This window comes from Erpetoichthys calabaricus, chromosome 9 (genome assembly GCF_900747795.2).
Source record: "Erpetoichthys calabaricus chromosome 9, fErpCal1.3, whole genome shotgun sequence".
Taxonomy (NCBI): domain Eukaryota; kingdom Metazoa; phylum Chordata; class Cladistia; order Polypteriformes; family Polypteridae; genus Erpetoichthys; species Erpetoichthys calabaricus.
This window is the reverse complement of record NC_041402.2, coordinates 46,147,130-46,170,887: the sequence shown is the minus strand read 5'-3', so window position 1 is coordinate 46,170,887 and position 23,758 is coordinate 46,147,130. Positions and strand designations below refer to the sequence as shown.

The 23,758-nt window shown below is 38.8% G+C and overlaps 1 protein-coding gene across 1 annotated transcript; it reads left to right on the top strand.

Annotated features, from left to right (window-relative positions):
• The first annotated feature begins 1,025 nt into the window (after positions 1-1,025).
• On the top strand, positions 1,026-23,104 carry LOC114657661 (glucose-fructose oxidoreductase domain-containing protein 2-like). The gene is made up of 3 exons (XM_028809531.2): positions 1,026-1,596; positions 8,236-8,580; positions 20,534-23,104. Exons 2-3 carry the CDS (start codon positions 8,328-8,330, stop codon positions 21,433-21,435), a joined length of 1,155 nt encoding a protein of 384 aa, XP_028665364.1. The 5' UTR covers positions 1,026-1,596; positions 8,236-8,327; the 3' UTR covers positions 21,436-23,104.
• The last annotated feature ends 654 nt before the right edge of the window (positions 23,105-23,758 follow it).

The window sequence follows — 23,758 nt, the reverse complement described above, 5'->3', positions numbered from 1 at the left end:
TCCGCAGGGTGTCTGGGCTCTCCCTTAAAGATAGGGTGAGAAGCTCAGTCATCCGGGAGGGGCTCAGAGTAGAGCCGCTGCTCCTCCACATCGAGAGGAGTCAGATGAGGTGGCTCGGGCATCTGATCAGGATGCCTCCTGGACGCCTCCCTGGGGAGGTGTTCCGGGCACGTCAAACCGGGAGGAGGCCCCGGGGAAGACCCAGGACACGCTGGAGGGACTATGTCTCCCGGCTGGCCTGGGAACGCCTCGGGATTCTCCCGGAAGAGCTAGAAGAAGTGGCCGGGGAGAGGGAAGTCTGGGCATCTCTGCTCAAGCTGCTGCCCCCGCGACCCGACCTCGGATAAGCGGAAGAGAATGGATGGATGGATGGATGATTTCGGTACCGTGGCCGCTAATAGTTTCTCTAGCCTATTGTAGTGCCCAAGAACAGCTGATTCAGAGGTAAAGCAGTTACAACAGGATGAAATTTACTACTGTCATGAGCAAAGAGGTACCTGCTGTCTTGTATGAAGGGAAAAAAACAGCGGCAGTAGTTGTTTGTTGATATATTCCATCCCGCTTTATACGTTATTTTTTGCCCTGAGTAACATTGCCTTTGACATCCCTGCTTTATAGGATGTATATTGGACCTTGCAGTGACCCGTAGAAAGATACGTGCTCGCGCATTCATTTCTAAGTCCGAGCTAAACGGGAAACGTCACTAATTTTTTGAATTTGATTAACATTTTCAGAAAGGAGGGGAAGGGGCAAAATAGAGATCTACTCTAGAAAAATATAATTGATTTGATAGGGCATAGATATGAGTTAATCCTGTATAATGTTAGCCTTAATAAATTGTAATGATGTGCAAGTACAAACTTGAAATAATAATTCTAAAAAGAAAGAGCAAAGGAAAAAGGGTGTTGCTGTATGCTAATTTACTTAATTTGCATAACAACGGGCGGGGTCATGTGCCGATGTTAACATAAGCTTACTTTATTTATTTCTTTATTTATTTAACAGAAATAACGCGCTACACTGAGCAGCTTACACGTCAAAAAAGTATCATACCCATGATATTGTTTCTTAGCAGCAAGTGTACAGAAGTCCCTCAACGGCGTGAGTTTACTCATTATGACTTCCTCATGTGTAGCCCTACGGTGTGTGTTTCTTTAAGAGCAGGCAGTTCGACCCTCTGAAGGCGGGTTTGAGGCGGAGGTTCGTTTTCGGTGCGATCAGCGAGGGGTGACCTATAGGGGGTTCTTTTATATGCGACGACTTTTGTTCGTTTCAAGGCAATCACAGCTCAAAGGTCTTGTCAGGCGGAATTATGAGCAATTCCTCGGTTTCTGAATATGGAAATGCAGTCCTTCGCGCACTAGCAGGGAAATTACAATCAAGAATAGAATCGCGTTTTCTCTAAAAATAATAAATTAAAAAATAAAATAGCGAAGAATTCCAAACGGTGCTTTCCCCTAACCCTACCCCCATTTTCTTGTCCAGGTTTATTGCTGACACACCGGGAGAGACGTCGGACTTCACATTCAGCCATTGTGCGTTTGGTGATCATGCGGCAGCCAGCGAGGGAAGCGTGAGGAGTTAAGCAGGCTCCAGGTAAGCGTTCGCCGTGACGATTCCACCTTTGTGCGGCCCCGCCGCGTCTCTCCTCATCTCCTTTGGTGCTTGTCACTGCCATGACAGCACTCTAATCGCAGCTTGATTTGGTTTCCTCCTTGCACCGGGGCTCTTTTAACATCCTTTCGTTATACATATTGGGTTCACAATGTTCCATTTAACTGTATTTATAATCAATCCATCCACCCATCTGTTATCAAGTCTGCTTGTATTTGTGTTTTGACAGTAAGCGATCTGCTTAGCTCCTTCTTTGTGTTTTGGTTGGGTGCACCTGCTCAACAGTATATATGTTCCAGAATTTTGTTTTGTGTAGGCATGTAATGTATCACAACATTTCCAAGTTTACTGTTTATTAAAGTTAGTGAAGTAGTATTTTAGAGTACTGTATTCTGTGTGTTACTTGGGGTTGTTCAGCAGAACCATGTTTCGATGTAGGTTCAATACAACCCCTTGTTATATTTATCTGTTAGGAGAGCAGGATGCAAGCCTGTTGGCTTGCCTGTTAATCGTTCTCCTGTCGCGTTATAAAGTCTTCTTTTTTTAAGTAAAAAATTCGTGGCTGAAAAAATCGTTAGTCTGATATTTGAAGACACGACAAAGCAAGCAATGCGTTGATCTGGGTGATATATTGCTGTCTATAATCCAGACAGAAGTTTTTCCCAGACAGAACATTAATGCAAGTATTTTTGCTAACAATATAAATGGACAAGAATCGTCCGACCTACATATAGTGAGCTCCTGTTTGCCTTGGTATACTAACAGCTGATTTTTAATTCTTGCTGTCAATCTGCCTGCTGTCCCAGGCAGTCTATGGACTTGGTGAAAGTGTTTTAAGACGTAAACACCTAAGAGGAAAAGGCACTGGCAAAACTCATTCTTGTTGTTTGCAGTCTACCAGCATTGATTGACTGTTTTATCATTTAATTTTTCTTTAGATTTATTTGGATGATGAATACCTTTGTTATCGACTCTGGTATTCCTCAGGTATTTCATTTTCCTCTGGTTTTAATTCCTGATTTTTCTTACTTATGTAATTTCTGTCATTCTCTAATCAAGGATTAGATGATGATGATGTACTGTAATGCTTGAAAAGGTTGTTTTTTATTAGTGGAATTATTCATCTGTATATTTATCCATTGTCTGTCAGCCAGTCATCATCCAACTCCCTATATCCTAACACAGAGTCACAGGGGTCTGCTGGAGCCAATCCCAGCCAACACAGGGTGCAAGGCAGGAACAAATCCCGGGTAGGGCGCCAGCCCATGCACACACAGTAGGAACAATTTAGGATCGCCGATGGACTGTGGGAGGAAACTGGAGCATCCGGTGGAAACCCATGCAGACACAGGGAGAACATGTAAACTCGACGCAGCGAGGACCCGGGAAGCGAACCCAGGTCTCCTTACTGCGAGGCAGCAGCGCTACCACTGTACCACCATGCCGCCCTTCATCCATTGTATGACCTTATTAATGCAGTTCAGGGTTGAAGGACCCGAAGATTGTCCTGACAGTATTGTACACAAAACAGGGACCGGCACTGGATGAAGTGCCATACTCATTCAGGCACCCACACTTTGTTACATCGGGCCAGTTTAGAGTTTGCATCTTTGAAATGCTGGAAGAGAACTTATGCAGAAGTGTAAATTCATTGTAAGATTTTCTGATCCACATAGAGAAAGTGCACATGCCAGGATTTACACCCAGGACTCTGCAGCCAACCACTCTGCCACTCATTGTGTATTTGTCACCCTTATTTTGATAATAGTTGACTTTATTGTAATGCTACAGGTGGCTGATATTGTATACAGTACTGCTTTATTTGAAATGTGTCATTTTTACATGATACTTTCATGTGTTTATTTAGGTGATTTATACATCTTCAGTGTCTTTAGTTGCCTAAAGAAAATTAATAACTAAGGTGCCATAATAGTTGTGCTTATCTACAATTCGGCTAGGCAGTAATTTCAAACCATAATACAGCAACATGAATTAAAACACAGATTTAAAATGTGTACTTTAAGTAATTCATGCAAAAATGAATTTTAGCAACATTTAAATGGCTCATTTTATTTTAACACGTCAGTCAGATATGATCCGCTGTGGCAATCCCTAACGGGAGCAGTCGGAAGAAAAAGTCAATCAGATATGAAATATATACAGAAGTTGTTTTTGTTTTTTCCTGTAGTGTTTGTTATAAACATATAAAAACAATGGGATTTATTAAGTTAATATTGTTGTTTCTAAGTGGCCGATTTGGAGTAGCATTTTGGAACACTATTTTAGAAGTGTGTGCAAAGAATCACTTTTATTTCTTTTTTTAAAAGTTAGGGTTAATTGCCATATATTTGCTCAGTATTGAACACAACCTTTCTGTTCCCATTGGTTTACAGTTTCATAATTTTGTTTTTGCATACAATGATTCATTCAAGCTAGTTACTTATAGAGGGGTCCGCTGGGGTTCAATTTAAACTTTTGCTCATTTTCAGTAATATTAGTTGGTTATCCATCTACTGTCTGAACTTTTTTACGCCGATTTTTCTTGGAGCTTTATACTTTATTTCAGTAAATGATACTTCTAGTAATTTCCAAAGTTGGGTGGCAAAAGTTGTCTCGGCCATACCATAATATCTATTCAAATGTGACATTTCCCAAGTTTAAAACATGTTGTTTTTTTATTTCATGGCTGTATTTTGAGATACTGAAATAATTACAATGCTGCACTTGTGGTTTTTACCAACGCCTGTCTTTAAATGATTGGTCATAGTAGTTTTTCTGTTTTTATGCTGAGGTGTTTTGAATGAGATCTTTTGAATTTAATTCCCTACTGCTGAAAAGTGACCCAGTAAATGGCTCTGCATATTACACAAGGTGTGTCTGTTTTGAAGACCAGTGACGCAAATCTGCTGTTGGTATGGAGGCCTCACTTACAGGCAAGAATACAGCTGCAGTGTAGTGCCAGGTTTTCCTAAGTTGTGCCTTCAGAGGGATGTCTTACCACTCCTTGTCTTCCATTTCATGAAGAAAGTAGAAAAAAAATGACAATTAAAACACAAACTTGTGCCATAAAAGAAACTAGGATTTTATTTTTTGATTTTAACTTCTTTCCCCTACTTTCCTCTTTCCTTGATATGTATATCTTGGAATGTGAATGCTGGTAGTGCAATTTGGTCTCAATTTGTGATCACATCCCTTCTATGGATGAATACTTTGCTCCAACGTATGAAGTTTTCCATAAATCATTCCTTTTGTCACTCACTTGAATGTGTGTTTTGCTTAGTTTTTTTCAGTTTACTTGTGCTGTAATTAATTGTCCTTGATATCTTAGCATCCAAACTATGGCTTTAATTTGTAAGTGAAAAATCTATGTGTTATTCCTGAAGTCCCTGTTTACAGCATATTATTTACATTCCAGTGATAAATCATAGTAGGATATTGCCTTACTTGTTGCTGTCTGATGCTGTATGTGTTTAATGCAAGTCTTTTATGCAAGCTAATCAAAATTAGTAGTAGTATTGTCATGTGTCATTAGTAGATTGTGATTGTTAATCTCAGTAGACAGTTAATTTTTATTTAGTTATTTTATTTTAATTCTTACTTTGTCTTTTATTTTTCTTTTCTTCATCATATAAAGCACTTTGAGCTACATTATTTGTATAAAAATGTGCTATATAAATAATTGTTGTTGTTGTTAATGACCTAAGGTTTGTGTTTCATATCTGTGAAAATGCAACAAAAATAAACAAGCTTTGATTAGATGGGATGTGGCACAGATTTTTAGAAAAAGAGATATGTTGGAAAAGACATCCCAGTTTACCGTTTACAGTACAGTACTTGAGCTCTTTAGGATTATGTGCATTCATAAATCAGTCTTTTTAAACTATGTTGTAACATTTCCATTTGTGATGCATGGTTTTAAAAATACTTTCCCCTTAAGATCTGTCTGTCTGTCATATAGTGTCTTTTTTGTCTGTCTGATTTATATATAAAGGTGTTTTACTTTCTTTTGCTTGACATACTGAAATTAACCTTTAACCTTTGCACTTAAGGCTGTTAATAATAGATAGATTATGGTGAACAACAGAGTCGTTGAATAGACAGAGGACATTGCTAAAAGAAAACTCAAGTCTGTCTTGGAGCCGGTATGTGTGGTCTTCCTAGAAAACATTTTACTGTTTTACCATGCAAAACTAAAGCTAATGATTGATGGATTCCTTCTGACTGGATTTCACCCAGTTTTGTTGGAGCTAGGTTAGCTGACTTTGTGTTGTATTTTGAAAATGCAAATAATTTGCTGGAAGTGGGTAATATGTTCACTGGTCATCATCCGGCTGTCATAATAATGTTCAACATGGTTGTGTATAATCATGGAGTAAAGCATTTAAGAACATATCTTTTAAATTAATTGTATAATTAATTAAACCTGTATTAATTTAATTAATTTAGTCTAATAAATATTTCAGATTTTATTTTTTCAGTCCTGCCTGTTGCTATACTTACACACTCTCCTGAAAGATTTGCCTGATGTATGTGTGGTTTTTTTTTTTTTTTTTTGGCATTGTGTTATAATGGCTACATTAACTCTGCTGCTTTTCATCTTTTCCCACTTCTATTTGGGGTCGATGTGCTGATTAGCCCTCTCCATAAAACTCGGTCCTGCACGTCCTTCTCAGTCGGACCTTTAACCTTAAAATCTTCTTTCACTTTATTCATTCACCTCTGCTTTGGCCTACCCGCATTGACTTTCCCGGTACTTCCATTTCCATTACTGTTTGCTCATATACAGTATTCATTGTCTCTCTTCATCACATGTCTATAATACTTAAGCCTACTTTCCTGTACTTTCTAAGATATCTCGCCTACTTTTGTAATACCTCTGATTGTCTGATTTTTAAAATTTTTTTTTATTTTGCTCTTTGTAACTTCACATATCCATCTCCACATTCTCATTTCTGCCACATCCAATGTCTTCTACTGTACTCCCTTTACAGCCCATGTCTCATTTCAATACATCATTACTGATCCTTGTTATTTAAACTCATCCACTCTTTTCACTGCAGGCTAACTTCTGAATTCTTCCTATTAATCTTCAGTCCTACCAAAGCCCTTCTCCATTCTTACAACATCCTCTGCTTTTCCTCCTTACTGGTGTTAACACAATATCATTAAGAAAAAGCATGCATGAGGGGGATTGTTCTTTTATCTGTGTGTCAACACATCCATAATGAGATCAAAGGGTTAAGGGGTTGAAGAAGATCCTTGGTGCAGACTATCTGCGATCTAGTCTGTTACCCCAACACTGCTTCTAACGCTCTTGGTACCTCGCACATATACTAGGAAATCTTCTTAGGTATTCCTTTCTCTTCATGTACCTCCAGACCTTGACATGATACCCTTTCTCTTCATGTACCTCCGGACTTAGACATGATACCCTATCATAAGGTTTCTCCAAATGAATAAACACGATTTACAAACCTTTTCATTCTTCTCAGTGCTTGACTATGATTATTCTCAACACAAAGATGACTACAGCTGTTCCTCTGCCTTGCATAAAATCAAATTGCTCCTCCCATATGGTGATCTTTTCCCTAATCCCTCCCTGTATAACTCTGTAGAGTAGATGTTCTACTCTTTCTTCCCCTAAGCTCTTCCACACTTCCACTGGTATTTCATTCAGTCTTGTTGCCTTTCCATTTTTCATTCTCTTCAGTGTCTCTTTTATTTCCTCCCTCTTTATTCTTGGTACTAGCCCTTCATTTGTAACTTCATCCCCAAGCTGCTTGTGTGGTTGGTTGTTTGTATGTTTTTTTTTCTTTAACAGCAGCTTTTCAAAGTACTCCCTCCATCTATTCTTTACCCTATCATGCTCAGTCAAGACCACATCTTGGTCATCTTTCCTCAGTTTTATCTGACTGAAATCCTTCCCATCCTTGTTCCTGACCTTCAATTTTGCTAAAAAAAAAATTCTCCCAATTTTGCCTCCAGTATTTTCATAAATCTCCTCTAAAGCCCTCTTTGCCTCCTCCTTTGCCTTCATAAAATCTGCCAACATTTTTCCTTTTCAGTCATTGTCCCAAAATTTAGCACCCCATTCTTAAACCTCACCTTACCTTATTTTTCTCCATCACCTTCTTCTTTTTCTTCTGCATTTTTCTAGACTAAATTTTTCAACTGAACCCACCCTTGGTGAAGTAGCTCTTGCTCACATCCTAAAAGTGTCAGGCGTGGCTTGTTTACATCGCCTATGGGGTTTGCCCTAGCATTTTCTGAAACGGATCGGACTGATTTCATCGTTATAGGTTTTGGCTAAAGTTTTATAGGTAGGTGCATTTTTTGACATTAACCCTCTCAGTTTATCTGGGCTTGGGATCAGTGCCAAATTGGGCTAGTTTGCACCCTTGATGGCTAGACTTCATTCATTTTTTCCTATTAATCTGTACATCTTTTTCATGGCATTTGACTTTTTCTTTTATTACTGTCAGGTAGATTTAGGTCAGTATGAATGAACACAAAGATCATCTGGTTGGACTAGGTGTTATTTGCCTCACTTATAAATGCTGGATATTTTAAAGAGGAAATGTTTTATTCAGTATGTTGTTTTTCTCTCCTCACATTTTCTAGAAATCAAAAGAAGTGGCAAGAATGCATCTAAGAACATTCTCATAGACTCCGAGTTCAAGCCCCACCAAGTAACAAGTGTACAGCTACTGACAATGCTACCTGGTGTGGGGGTCTTTGGAACAGGCAGCACTGCCCGGGTCCTGGTGTCTCTGTTGCGGGCAGAAGGCTTCACTGTGCAAGCTGTGTGGGGAAGGACGGAAGAGGAGGCCAAAAAGCTGGCTGCAGAGTTGAAGGTTTCCTTTTACACCAGTCGAACCGATGATGTTTTGCTGCACCAAGAGGTAGATCTTGTCTGTATCAATATCCCACCACCTCTCACCAGGCAGATTGCTGTTAAAGCATTAGGTAAGGTTGTTTGCTCATTATAGTGAAACTAGGGGGCTCCGCCCCCTGCTCGCTTCGCTCGCCAACCCCTGGCGTTGGGACATGAGAAAGAGTCAGATGTATGAATTAGATATAGAATAGTGTGCAGCTTTGGATGATGCCCATAGAAATAACAAATAGAGTGTTTGTCATATATTAATGTTTTATTGGAATATTTCTTTGTATACAACATTAGTAGTAAAGATGGTGTCTTGTCCTTGAATGAGTCTTCCTTGGCATGGATTATTTATAATTTTAACTTTAACGTCAGATGAACGGCGAACACGTGAGAAGGCAACATAAAGTTGTCCATGTCCAAAAACGGGTTCAGAGAGGTAGATGCCAACCTTGTCCATGGTTTGTCCTTGTGATTTGTTGATGGTCATGGCAAATGCAGGTTTAATGGGGAACTGTCGGCGTTTCAATGTAAAAGGTAATTCTAGCTCAGAACTTGTAAGGTCAATTCTAGGAATGAGAACAGTATTGTTAGCATGTGATCCTGTAAGAACTGTCGCTTGAATAACATTGCGTGTCATGGTGTTGACGACTAACCGTGTGCCATTGCATAAACCCTGTTTTGTGTTAAGGTTTCTTAATAGCATGATTATTGTTCCGTTTTTAAGGGCAAGGTCGTGTTGTGGTAATCCGGCAGGGTTAATAGTGTTCAAATATTCTAAGGGGAAATTTATATGTTCATTGTCGTCATCAGAGTCAACTTTGTCTGAGCTTAGAAAGATCTGTGTCTCTCCAGGAAGTAATGAAATGACTTGGTTATTAATGTGATTAACATTAATATTTTTTGGACATAATATAGTGCGTTGTGTTAACAGGGGTATTTGGTCTAATGTGATTGCTGTTCCAAATATCTCTTTTACTAAGTCGTCTGAGATAAAGGATTGTGGAATGGAAATAATATCTGGGTGAAGTCCATCTGTATTTGTGAGTGTACCATTTCCTAGTTGTATTAGCCAACTGTTCTATTCTGGATCTGGACATCGCATGTTTTGTACCAACTGTATTGTTTTAAAGCAATGCCAATTGTCTGCGTATTTTAAGGTGGACTGAACAATAGCTGAGCGCATGGCATGTGGAACAATAGCTAAGCATTGTCTAAAATCTCCTCCTAATAAAAGAACTTTTCCTCCAAAGGGAATATTATTATTCATCAACGTTTGTAGAAGTTTATCAATGGTGTTGAGTAAGTGACTGGATGCCATTGTACATTCATCAATAATTATCAGTTTTGCAAGACGGATGTCTCGGGCATTGCTACTGTGAATGTTCATAGTGGATACTGATGTCTCTGTGATTGGGACCGGTATTTTGAATATTGAGTGACATGTACGACCATTTATTAACAGATTTGCTGCCACTCCGGAGGATCGCAGTCACTGTTAATATGTTTCCTTTTCTGCAGTTGAACGGTTAATAGTGCTTTATTGTAAGGAGATCCACCTATGCTGACACCTATGCTGTCTAGTGTGAAGGTGTTGACGTTCACTTTAGAATATGTGGCTTTGGGTGTCACTTCTTATGGATGTGTGTGTGTGTGGGGGGGGGGGGGGGGGGGGGGGGGGGGTTGAGGATTGTTGTTGCGCGAGCGTCTTCTTTCTTTTTGTGTTCCTGTGTCTTGTTTGAATCCCCCTCTTTGTGTGTGTCCCGTCCGTTGCTTGTAGGGTCTGTGGGGTGGGCTTCGCTCGCCAACCCCTGGTGTTGGGAATGACAAAGAGCGTGATGTATGAATGAGATATAGAATAGTGTGACGGTGTAGATGATGCAAATAGAAAGCAAACAATAAAGTGTGTGGCACAGTGTAAAGGTTTATTTGAAAATTTCTTTGTACACGCCGTTTCAGTGTAAAAGGTAATTCCAGCTCAGAACTTGTAAGGTCATTTAAGATGGTTATTGTTGTGATCAGAGTCAAGTTTGTCAGAGCTTAGAAAGAGTTGTGTCTCTCCAGGAAGTAATGGAATGACTTGGGTATTTATGTTTTCCACATTAATATTTTTTGGACATAATATAGTGCGTTGTGTTAAAAGGGGCATTTGGTCTAATGAGATTGCTGTTCCAAATGTCTCTGTAACTAAGTCGTTGCAGATAAAGGCTTGAGGAATTGTAATAATATGTGGGTGAAGTCCATCTGTATTGGTGAGTGTACCATCTCTCAGTTGTAATAAGCAATTGTTATGATCTGGTTCTGGACATCGTATCTTTTTTACTAACTGTATCTTTTGAAAGTAATGCCAATTGTCTGCGTATTTTAAGGTGCACTGAACAATAGCTGAGTGCATGGCATCTGGAAGAATAGCTAATCACTGTCTAAAATCTCCTCCTAATAAAAGTACCTTTCCTCCAAATCGAATATTATTATTCATAAACGTTTGTAGAAGTTTATGAATGGTGTTGAGTAAGTGACTGGATGCCATTGAACATTCATCAATAAACAACATTTTTTCAAGACGGATGTCACGTGCAGTGCCACCGTTAATGTTCATAGTGGATACCGATTTGTAGGATCTAATGCAGTTGGTAAAGATTTAACTTTCAGGTACATCGTCAGTTATAAGCTTCTGTAGATATTCAGGATATGAATGTAAAGGAGGCAGTCTAATTTGACCCTTTTGACAACAACGTGTAAATGTATAACTTGTATTGCCAGTTGTTTCTTCAGGGAAGTGAACTGAATGACAATGATTGCAAATGACATTCATTAATCCGAATGAATTTTCCTGGTGTATGTTTTCCTTGTGCCGTTTGAGAGGCGCGTTGTTGCATGTGTAGTATTTGGGACGTGTTGTTTTGGAGCTGTAATCGATTTGCCTGTGCTGTGTGAGAAGCCCGTTGTAGCCTTCGCTGCCATTAACGTATGTCTGAGACGGGAGGTGTTTCGTTTTGAATCTGTGCCTGTTGCGATGCAACACTTTGATTGATAGATTGCGTAATGTGGATCTAGGATGTAGATTTGAGCATATTTGCGTTGTTGATTTGTTTCAGGGTGCACTGTTCCAATGCGATGCAGTATTTGTGCACATATGTGAAAGTAGTATGGGCCGTTGCCTTTTGGTGGCCTGATATTTACTCCGGTATATGCAAAATCAAATGAACTATTGTAGGATCTAATGCAGTTCATAAAGTTTTTACTTTTAGGTACATCGTTAGTTAGAAGCTTTAGTTGAGCTTTGCGTTTTTGGAGTCGAGACATTTTTTCTTATGGATGTGTGGGGGGGGGATCGTTGTTGCGCGAGCGTTTTGTTTCTTTTTGTGTTCCTGTGTCTTGTTTGAATCCCCCTCTTTGTGTGTGTCCCGTCCCTTGCTTGTAGGGTCTGTGGGGTGGTTTTGTGTTCTTTTTTTTTGGTCTTCCATGGGCTTGTTGAATCCCCCTCTTGGTGTGTGTCCCGTCCCGTCCCGTGCCTGTAGGGGGGGGGGGGGTGGGGGGTATGGTCGTGCCTTGCTATTGTGCGCTCGTCTGTTCTTTTTTTTTTGGTGTGTTTAGTTTCGTGTGCAATGTGTTTCGTGCTTTCCCCTCGTTTGAGTACTCTTTCCCCTCGTTTGAGTACTCTTTCCCCTCGTTTGAGTACTCTTTTATGTGCCTTTTCCTTATTTTGGTGCTTGTTGAGCCTCATTTTTGTGACTCCTTTCTGTATGTGCTCACTCCTGTTTTCTGTGCTCTTGTCGGACTCTTTTTGCGCCTGCGTCTCTCGCGGCCCCTCATCCGCCTCTCTCCCCCTCTTTGTGTGTGTCCCGTCCCTTGCTTGTAGGGTCTGTGGGGTGGTTTTGTGTTGTTTTTTTGGTCTTCCATGGGCTTGTTGAATCCCCCTCTTGGTGTGTGTCCCGTCCCGTGCCTGTAGGGTGGCGGGGGTATGGTCGTGCCTTGCTATTGTGCGCTCGTCTGTTCTTTTTTTTTTGGTGTGTTTAGTTTCGTGTGCAATGTGTTTCGTGCTTTCCCCTCGTTTGAGTACTCTTTAATGTTTTTTTTCCTTATTCTGGTGCTTGTTGAGCCTCATTTTTGTGACTCCTTTCTGTATGTGCTCACTCCTGTTTTCTGTGCTCTTGTCGGACTCTTTTTGCGCCTGCGTCTCTCGCGGACCCTCATCCGCCTCTCTCGCCCTCTTTTGCCCGCCTTTCTCGGGTCCTCAGCCGACTCTCGCGGACTGTTTGTTGCGCCGGCGCAGTACGTCTTTTTGCAGCTACGGCCCATGGCCGGATGTGCCTGCGTCCATCATCCGGTTTAGCATTCTCGGTTAGTAATATGGATACATTAGTATTTCTGTTTCTGCTTTCACCTGTTTAATGTTTTATACTCCAATTTGCTTGCTTTCTCTCTGTCCTCTACCTCTCCCTCTATTTTTTGTCGTACTATTTAAAAGTTATTGTTTATACTTGAAATTCTAAAGCAGCAAGCTCACACTGCAATTGCAATAATGTGTTAATAATAATCAAACCCATCCATCCATTATCCAACTAGGGGGTCGGGGGTCTGCTGGAGCCAATCCCAGCCAACACAAGGTGCAAAGCAGGAAACAAACCCCAGGCAGGGCGCCAGCCCACCCAGATTATTGTAAAATTATTTTATTATGTGGAACAGTGACCCAGGAAAAGGAAAGTGTGTGTAGTGATGTTTATTTTATTTTTCAGTTTCACAAAATGAGTGTTTAATTTTAGACAGACTATTTTTTTCACTAGGGGACCCCGCCTCTTTCTCGCTTCGCTTGCCAATCCCATGGGGCAGGTGCTGGGCGCCTGCTATTTCATGACTGAGCCGCTTGAAGGTTGTCATGGCGCTCCTCCGTTAGACAAAGCAATTGTATTTCAAGAGATGGTATACTGAACAGTATGTGGGGCGTGGGAGGAAGATGGTTTGGTACTTAGTTGCTATAGATAAAAAAATCAGTTACTTGAGAATTTCACTACAACCGTCTATTTTAAATACCAATGAATAATAAAACATAGTAAAAAGTAAAAGTATAAAAAAATAAAAAGTAAATAAAAAAATAAATTACATTAATGCCTCGTCAAAAACATTATTATGAACTAATTTATCCTCTAACTTACATTCTGAAAATTTTGCTTTTTTGCCTTTCAGTTCAGTTTGCATATTGTTCAGGGTATTTTTCTCTGTTTCATTTATTGGATGATTCTCTCTAGTGCGATGTAAAATTCGACTTTCTTGAATAGATAATTTGATTTTCTGCCTTGCCATTATAACCGACTGCGTTGAAGGGCAAGTTAGCACTGAGAGTGTCATGGATTGGTAAGGAGAGAGGATGTGCACAGCAGGAGTAACGATTGGGCGAGTAGTGTGGAGGGGACATGACTGAAAACTTCTCATCCAATAATCCAGACTACTCAAGCTCCAAAACCGATGTTTTGCCAGTACATGGTTTGTTTGTTCATAACCATATCATATCCATGTCATGAATTAATTCTATCAGACTTTTATTTTTGTATATGTGTTCTTATTTTAAGCAACTAACTTTTGTATTAGAAGTGTGGAAAGAAACGCTTGCCTGAATTAGTATGAGGGTTGTAAGGAGAGTTGAAAAGAGTGTATTAAACCCCTATTGGAATGGTAATATTATACCATCTATCCTTTTTTAATCATGTTAATCATAATGATTAGTTTTCCTTGAACATTTTATGTTTTGTATTATAAAATATTTGCGATATAAAAATGTAATAGTTCAAGTCACGATAAAACAATATTTTGCACTTACAGTTGTAACACACACAACAAATTCAAATTAATAATATATAATTAAATCAGTAATAAAAGAGGGAATGTTAAATTCCATACCTTTTAAAAATAGTTTCAGTCAAGATCTGAATATTAATATATAACTTTTTTAGATGTTTGTCTATACCACAAAATGAAATAAACATTTACCATTGTTTGTACGGTGAGGTATTGGAATTGTAAGAAGGAAAACAGAAGCGCATGTCTGTTGTCTGAATGGTTCTATATATGGTGTGGACACTAGAGGGCATACAGTGATTGCCCCAAACCCAGAAACAACCTGACAGACACAAGTCCCATTAAAATAAATTTTGAGTTATTTTCACACTACCTTCCACAAAGGTTCCAAAAATGCAATACACACAAGTTTCCAGGCTGTTTCTTCCCTCTCTCTCCTCCTCTATACCTCCGAGGCGAGCTTTGACCACTTCCACCAGACTGTGACTCGCCTGGAGGAGGTTGAGCAGCTTCTTTTATTTAGGACTCTGAAGTAGGATTTTTGAGATGTAGAGAAGGTGAAGCACCTGGAGGAAAAACCCTTGGATGTATTGGGAGAACATACTTTGACCACAAGGAGACACCACTGAGCCCCAAACCTCAGACACAATAGTACCCAACACGGTCCCATTTTCAAATTAAGGATTTTATTTGCAAAAATAAATCGCCACACATAAAAAGCAACTAAACCACAATATAAACAAGTGTATCTTCTTTCTTTCCTTCTGCTCCTCTTGTTGAGTGTTGCATGGCTCTGATTCATCCAGGTGAGGTGGAGGGCTTCTTTAAAACTGGGGATTCTTCCAGTCCCATAGTGTCTCCTCTTGGAAGCATTTCCGAGTCATGAGGACACCAGGGAGGCCCTCCCATGACAGTGCCCTCTAACAGCACCCAGGGACCCCAACAGGGCTGCAGTTCTGGACTCTGACTCCCATGTGTCCCTGCGGGTACCCAAACTGGAATGTCTTAGGAGGACCCCTGTCTCCGGTCTTATGTGGGATGGAACTGCTTCTGTCCTCTGGCTTCTGCTGGTCCACTCCTTATATACCCCTGGGCAAGAAGTCATTTCCTCGTCCAGCTGACATACCTGTTTGTCCTTCATGGCACTTACAATACATACATACACCAGGATTTCAACCCAGAACTCTTGGGCTGTGATGCAATGGAAGTCCTGAAAGTTGAACGTACACTTTATGTGCAGGATTTAGGAGTCATAGTGGACTCCTCACTATCAAGACAGATATTAAGAAGGCTAACCTATTGTTGGTTTATATAGTGCCTTGATCTGTAGAGTACAAGTCCAAGGAGGTCCAAGGAGGTTATGCTGAAATTTTATAATTCACTGATGAGGCCTCATCTGGACTATTGTGCACTGTTTTGGTCTCCAGGCTACAAAAAGACATAACGACGCTGAAAAAGCTCCAGAGAAGAGTGACTCAGCTGATTCCAGGGCTAAAGGGGATGAATTATGAGGAAAGAATAATAGAGCTTTCAGTTTAAGCAAAAGGAGATTAAGAGGAGACATGATTGAAATGTTGAAAATTATGAAAGGAATTAATCCAGTGGATCAAGACTGCTATTTTAAAATTTGTTCAACAAGGACCTGGGAACACAATTGGAAACTTGTTAGGGGCAATTTCACACAAACATTAGGTAGTTTGTCTTCACACAGAGAACCATAGATGATAGACACTTGGTATAAGTTACCAAGTAGTGTGGTAGACAGTAGAACTTTAGGGACCTTCAAAACTTGACTTGTTATTGTGTTATTTTGGAGGAGTTAAGTGGTTAGGACTGGCAAGCTTTGTTGGGCTGAATGGCCTGTTCACGTCTAAATTTATCTAATGTTCTAATCTGCTTTAACCTTGTAGCCTAAATCTCACTGTCAGTTTTTATTAATTAATTTACCTCAAGAATGTAGAGATTTTTATTGAGAAAATCCTCCCTTGTTTGCTTTTTGTTTGCTCCAAATTACTTAATTCTAGGCAGGAAAGCTGCTTGAAGCAGAATCCTGATAAGGGTTGCTTCCTTTTCCTGTGCATTGCCCTGTGGGCTATAAGTATACTCTCCGTCTTTATCCAATGCAAATGTATAGATTAGCAAAAGTCATTGTTCAGGGATATTTGAAAGTATTCACCAAATGTGAAATCTGAGGCCTGTACATTAATGTATTATAGGTGTTGGTATATTTATTTAAGACAGTTTGAATGTTTTGTTTAAAGCAATAAGTGTCATAAAGTATTGTTCACTGTTCTGAGAAAGATTATTATGTTATGGGTTGCTTTTGGAGATGACACCAGAATTTAATCCTAGCAGAAAAATAAACATTTATTTGAGATCTTATCACAAAAGCAGGAAAAGGATTGCAGACAACAGTACACATTAAAGGTCTTACATGACAGAGGTCAAACAATTTTTTAGGGTGTGCTCAGAGAGTGACAGAACCGCCAAAGGAAACTGGTGGTAATTGACTGTAGGGGTAGCCAGTCGAGTGAGATGAGATATAACAAAATTCGAGAAAGTTCAAAGAAACTAGCCAAGCTTATGAACCAAGGGTTTAAAGATGGGTTTTTTAACAGCTCCCTGTTAAAATTTCCAAAAGGAAAGCTGGTAATGTTACTTTTTGTAACTGGGTGTGACATTTGTGGAAATGTTTCCTTTTTCAATTCCCCCTAAAGGAATTTTTTTGGGGGTGAAGGATTGGAATACAGTTTCTGTGAATATAATTCATTATACTTTTTTGAAATAAGATGACTATTGAAACGTTAACAAATGTTTCACTCATTGCCGTTGGCTTGTGCAGTAAATATCTACCTTAGATCTGGCACCTTTGGCTTTTTATTTATTTATGAAGTTAGTAAATGGATAACTGTGTCTAGCTAGCACCTGTTCTACTGTGCAAAGGTCTTAGTCCACTCAACAAAATGATTTTTAAAGTTAGTTATCTGTTAGTAAATGTGCCTTTTGTTACAGAATGTCATATTCTTGTTTGATTTCTAAGTGCAATTAGCAGCATTGGAATTAGACTTCAAAAACTGAAATAAAGTTGAAAATTTTTTTTTTTTTTTTTTTAGAGTTGGTTATTTTTGTAACATCATTTATATTAATAAATCGAAGTTGCTTAAAACAACTGGTGAGAGGGTGGGGGGCGACTTGTTTTCAATCCTATCTTTTGTAAAAATTGATCAATTTGTATGGAATGATTACAATAAAATTAATACAATTTAAAAAAAAAAAAAAAAAAAAAAACTGAGTGTCTGCAATGGTGAGTTAGATTTATTTTACAGATGATTGTATCTTCAGATTCAGTTATTGAGGACAATGCTGTGCTGACATGGATGCAATCACATCATTGACCACTGCTAGAGGGTCTTCTAGGAATGGTGTGCAATAATTGTAAAGTTGTGCATGTTGGGTTAATTGGTATCTGATAGAACACTTTTAAAACCAATGTTGCGTTATTCAAATGTTAATCAGTTCAGATGTATAAATGTAACTTTCTTATCATCTTGTCTGGTCAGTCCATAGCCTGCTATTCATGAATGTACCATAATTTCTGAAAAAGCTAAAATTAGAATTTGAATTATAGTGAAGATAGCCTAACCATATACAGTTCAACTATGGTGAATGTAAAGACAATGCAATCTTTACAACAACCCATGCATCCGTACTAGATGCTAAACATCACACATTAGGTCTAGCAACAGTAACTGCATGCATACTTTATCCACACATAAAAAAGAAAAGTAAAATAATGTTTCCCTGGGGGAGAAATGTGTAAATTACTAACAAGTGAGCACGGTTATATAGGCTAAATTGTAAAGAAAAGAAGATTAATTTTGGGTTAAGCCTAATTGACAATTTTCGACTATGATGTGGCCTGTTCGGCAGACATGTCTTTGCAAGTTAGTGATGTTCTCCTCAATTTGACCCTCCATTCATTTAGTTGCAAAGTGTTTTATGCTTAATTGTGTTGCTCATTTGAAGGTAACATTTAATTTTACAGGAATTATAATTAAGGTATTTTGCATTGCAGCATATCAGGTTCACACTAAGTCATTTGCATTGCAGCAATTATATGTTTAACAAATTGTTGGTGAGCTTAATTGGTTACTTAGCCGTAGTGCTGTACTGAATGAAGCACAGATGAAGACATCATCTCCACTTGTCGAGCACTTTTTTTTTTTTTTTGGTTTTTCCTCCCTAAGAAATTCCTACAAGTTACTAGATGAGGCATGATAAAACAGGTTTGTACCCACCCAGCTATTTCCTTGCTGTAGTTCATTGTTATTCATGGCCCTGTAGACTGCAGAATGGGACTTGTGGCTGGTCTTGTGATAGAGTGGTATTTCTAATAAGGCTGAGGAATGTTTCCTTTCAGCTATCCTTTAAGGGTTTTTTTTTTTTTCTTGCCTGGCTGCACTGCAAGGCAACTGTATTTGCAACGTGGGTTTTATTTGTTTATTTATTTTTTGGAGTAGGAGATAATGACTAAATGAAGACTAGTATTTTGTTTAAGGCAGTCACTGCATAGACAAGCAAGGGGTGTAGTCATGATTAAATGTTTATTGTGCTTTTCAAAATTGCTGTCAGCCTTATTTTTTGGCACAGGGTATGCTTGATGTCAAAATTAGTTTACTCTTATACGATAGATGATGGAAGATCATTTTTGTTAATATGCTAATTTCTTTGCCTGTCCCCTTTAATCTAAAAAATTTAACGTAGTGAAAATGGGTCTTCATGAAAACTATTGTTATTAAAGCAGCAGGAAATCATAAAAACAAGTATAAACATTTCACTTGTGGTCCCTGTTGGTGACATGCATTGTTTTTTATGTTTTTGAAACGAACCTTCCTGTCCTGGAGAGGCCAGCGGAAACACATTTGCATTGAAATAGAACAAATCAGGATAACTGTGTCAAGCATGCCTTCCCCTTGGATATACAGGTCATAGTTTTCACAAAACTGGGCAGTATCTTTCAATCTGGCAAATTAAATTAACCAGAGAATGGGGTGGCTTTAGGGATGATCTTTTTAACTTAAATATTCAGTTTATTTTTGGGATTGGTGCAATAGTTGGTACTTCTGGTGTTTGCTCTTTCCTTCTGTTTCCACGTGGGTTTTCTCTGAGTAAGAACCAGTTTCTACCTAATATTCAAAAGTTGTGTGTGTTGGGTTAATTGGTATCTGGTAAGTTGCTCAGTAGGAGTGATTGTGCCCTAGTATGGACTAGCAGCACACCCGGGTTCTTTTCTTTTTTTAAATACCGTGATGAAAGGCTTAGTCTCTCCATGAACTTGAAATGGAAATAGCAGATTTATGTTCCTTACTGGCTGGGTATTTTAATGTGTAACAGACAGATATATTCATTGGCAGACAAAGTTTAGATGTTTCCCTAAAATTCTATACTGGAAACATAGTTTATAGTAGTCTCTCTATTATAATAAACAAATCCTGGGACGAGACGAGACTTTTTAGCCTGGGACGAGACGTGAATTTTTCAGAGACATACTTGGACGTCCAGCAAGATGAGACTTTGTGCCAAGAGATTTAGCCATGCCCGGGACCGGAAATAAAAGACAAAGAGTAGATGACAAAGTAGAACGTTGTAAAGAGGTTCCAAAACGTTGGCACGATACACTTGCAGAGCAGGTTAGAGATAATGAAAGTACTAAAATTCCAAAGACTCAAAAAAATGATAGTAAAAATCGCATTAGCGCAAACAAACGGAAATTATTACCCTGTGAAATAACGGAACAGCAAAAAGAGATCGAATATATTGTTCGGATTTAAACTTTAAGTTGGAGACTTGTAGATCGTCTAATTCATGTTGCCATCAGGGAAAAGTAGTGTTTCTTCCCAATGAAGAGGCGTATCCGTGAGAATTAAAAGATTTGTTGTTTGGTGAAAGTGAAATTCACAAACGCGAGTGGCAGAGACATGAAGTGGCTGGCGCGTTTTGCAGACCAGGGGGGTTGGCAAGCGAAGCGAGCAGGGGGCAAAGCCCCCTAAGTTTTATATATGAAAAAAATGTAATTCTCAAATGCAAATTGCTGCAGTACTATCGAGTATTTACATTGCAAAGTGGGATAAATTCACCAGTTAAGCTTTTGCTAAATAATAATTTGCAGGAGATTGTAGCTGACATGAATTTTCATTTTATAAAAGCTTTCAAATTGCTTTACCTTATTTTTTTTTTTCCTAGGAATTGGGAAGAATGTAATCTGTGAAAAAGCTGCCACTTCAGTGGATGCTTTTAAAATGGTAACAGCTGCTCGCTACTATCCAAAGCTAATGAGCCTGATGGGAAATGTGCTACGTTTTCTTCCTGTTTTTATACGAATGAAGGAACTGATTGATGAAGGATACATTGGAGAAGTAATGGTGTGTGATGTGCGCGTTTACTGGGGCAGCCTACTAAGCAAGACCTATAACTGGATTTGTGATGAGATGATGGGAGGTGGTGGACTCCACACCATGGGAACATACATTGTGGATCTTTTGAGTCACCTCACTGGTCAAAGAGCAGAGAAGGTTCATGGGCTGTTGAAGACTTTTGTGAAACAGAATGGTGCTATTCATGGTATCCGGCATGTTACCAGTGATGATTTTTGCTTTTTTCAAATGATGATGACTGGAGGGATCTGTAGCACAGTTACCTTGAACTTCAACATGCCAGGTGCTTTTGTGCACGAAGTGATGGTTGTTGGTTCTACTGGAAGGCTTGTGGCCCGAGGTACAGACTTGTATGGTCATAAAAATACCTCTTTCCAGGAAGAGTTGTTACTGGCTGACACATCTGGTATCTGCACAGCTGGATGTTTTGAGAAGGGACTGAGAGACATACCTTTACTGTACCTGAAAGGAATGGTCTGCATGGTGCAGGCTCTTCGGCAGTCCTTTCAGGGACAGGATGACCGTAGAACCTGGGACCAAGGGCCCGTCTCAATGGCAGCTTCTTTTGAAGATGGGCTTTACATGCAGAGCGTCGTGGATGCCATCAAAAAGTCCAGCAGGTCTGGAGAGTGGGAGGTGGTGGAGTTAATGACTAAAGAACCTGATGCTAACCAGAATCTTTGTGATGCTATCCAAAGGAATAATTTATAGCTGGGGAAGACTGGCAGAGGTTAAGCTGACTGAAATTCTCAAAAATGGGGAGGGGAAAAATACCTTCTGTAAACGTTAGTGTCCGTAATGGTGTTTATTCAGTTTTGAATTTTGACCACAGTTTGGCAATTTAATACTGGCAGGTTAATGTATTAGGTTTTGTCTTTAACCTAATTTGGTGAACTTTGACAGACTGATGTTTAGAGTGGCCGGCCAGCTGCACTTTAAGCTTTTTCTGGTTTCTTCACATTAGCATTTTGTCTTTTATTGGATGCCTATCCTTACACAGCTCCTGAATATCAGTAACTACTGTTTCATTTCAAGAAGCTGAAATCCCAAATGCCATAATTACCTGATTTGAGCCAGGTTTATATTCAAGACAATTATCATTATTTTTACTGTTTTTTAAAATGTTTTTTTTTTCTGCTCCCTGAGTAAATCCAACAGGTCTGAAGCCTCTGCTGAATGAGGCATAATTAATAATTACATTTTTTTTGGCTCACAGTTTTGATTTTCTGTGGCAGCATACTTTAGACATCCAAACGTTTTAATGAGTTTTCTTTTTTCTGGAAGAGGAAATGTTCTGGTCACCCTGCAGGAAGCTAAAGTGCAAAAACTCCTATAAAACTACTTCATGCATTTAGAAGTGGTATGTTACTTAATGTTCTGGTTAGTAGAAATGTTATCATTTTGCTTCATGTATAATTTAAAAGATAAGGTAAAAATAGCATTTTATCATACGGTGAAAATAGTAACATGTCAATAGCACAAAGGAACAGGCAAAGACAGTGCTTAGTATGAGTTTTAAGATTTTTTTTTTTTCCTTTTTATGGTTTTCAGATTAAAAAAAGTGTGATTACTGTAGATTGTTCCTCCTTTCTCAGGTTAAATTTATTTAAAAATTTAAACTTACAGCACAATTAAGCCTTTATAGAATACAAAATTTTAGATCTACTGTTTTAAAAGCAAAACGAAACAAAACAAAAACATTTGGCTAGCTCTTTGGCTCCCCACATAAAGTTAGTCATCTATTGTTGCATGCTTGTGTGTTATTTAAACTATGAAAACTACTGTCAAAAAAAAGTTCGGTGAAGCCTTGAAAACCTTTTAGATCGCCAAAGCCACTTTTTGGTTGTTGGCATAGGATATGGTAATTGTTTAATTTCAGAGGGCACTGTGGAGTTTCTCATATTGTTCATACAGTCAAAACTAACCCAGGTCTTGAACCCTGATGGTATACAAAATGAGGAAAGGCAGCAGCACACCTCAAAATTAATAGTTTGAACACTGGAAATGGGTGGGGGTGCCGGGGTAGCGCGCACAGTAAAGTGCTTCAGTAGCACTACAGATTTATTTTACAATTTAAATAAGCAGGTGGAATATATTTATTATGGGAGTTTTGCTTTAAAACTTTATTAAATAATCGTTTATTTAAAAATGATAAACACAGATCTTTTTTCTTATAAGATGTACTGTAATTTCTAGATGGCTATTTATTAAATTTTGGGTATAGATTTAAAAGGAACTTTTTTATATATAAAAGAGATTTATATGGTTTTATTTTGGTGACATTACTGTATGGCGTATGTCCAAATATCATGTTTTTATTAATTTCTTTTAAACTGTGTTTCATATTTAACTGTAACTTTAATAAATGTGCTGAAGCCTATTGTCTTTTGCTGTTTTTAATGTTAAGCACCCAGATGGTGTCACTAGAGGTCCTTCTACATTCACATTACAAGCCTCTTTGCTCAATTTCTGATTTTTTTGCTCAGGTTGGATTTGCCTGTCTTGACTGTTCATATTAAGTTCAAGTGACCTCCTTTACTGTATAATGTGAACACATCTATCCTCTGAAATGTCTATGCAGAAGTCATCTTTGTCATGTCATGTTTGTGATAGAACTGATGTCCATTTTGTCAGTTTTAATACCATGTTAGTAGCATAGTGTATGCATCACATTGCTCTGGAGGATGACATTCAGTTTTGTCAGCTGTATATGGTTAGGTTGAGAAGGCGAAAAATACCCAGATGGCTAGTCTTTGCTGTTTTCACGGCTATTGCTGGCACTGCTGCACAAAGAGATGTGTGGGTACAAGAAAGAAGCCAGCAATGGTGGGACTGTGACTGTTGTCAGAGTTGAAACTCTCCTCCATTGTTGCGCTGGCTGATGACAATAGTGCTCAGCCCGTGCGTATAGGGGGAAAAAAAAAATATAAATTCTGATCTGACTGTTCTCATTCATGTTGCATGGCCAAGAATCGGATAGGTATCTAATCCAGGACCACATCTGAAAGTGACTCGAATCTGATTTGAAAAAGAT

Coding starts and splice junctions, on each gene's coding strand:
- LOC114657661 (XM_028809531.2), top strand. CDS start 8,328: ATGCTACCTGGTGTGGGGGTCTTTGGAACAGGCAGCACTGCCCGGGTC. Junction 8,581..20,533: donor GATTGCTGTTAAAGCATTAG/GTAAGGTTGTTT, acceptor TTTTTTTCCTAG/GAATTGGGAAGAATGTAATC.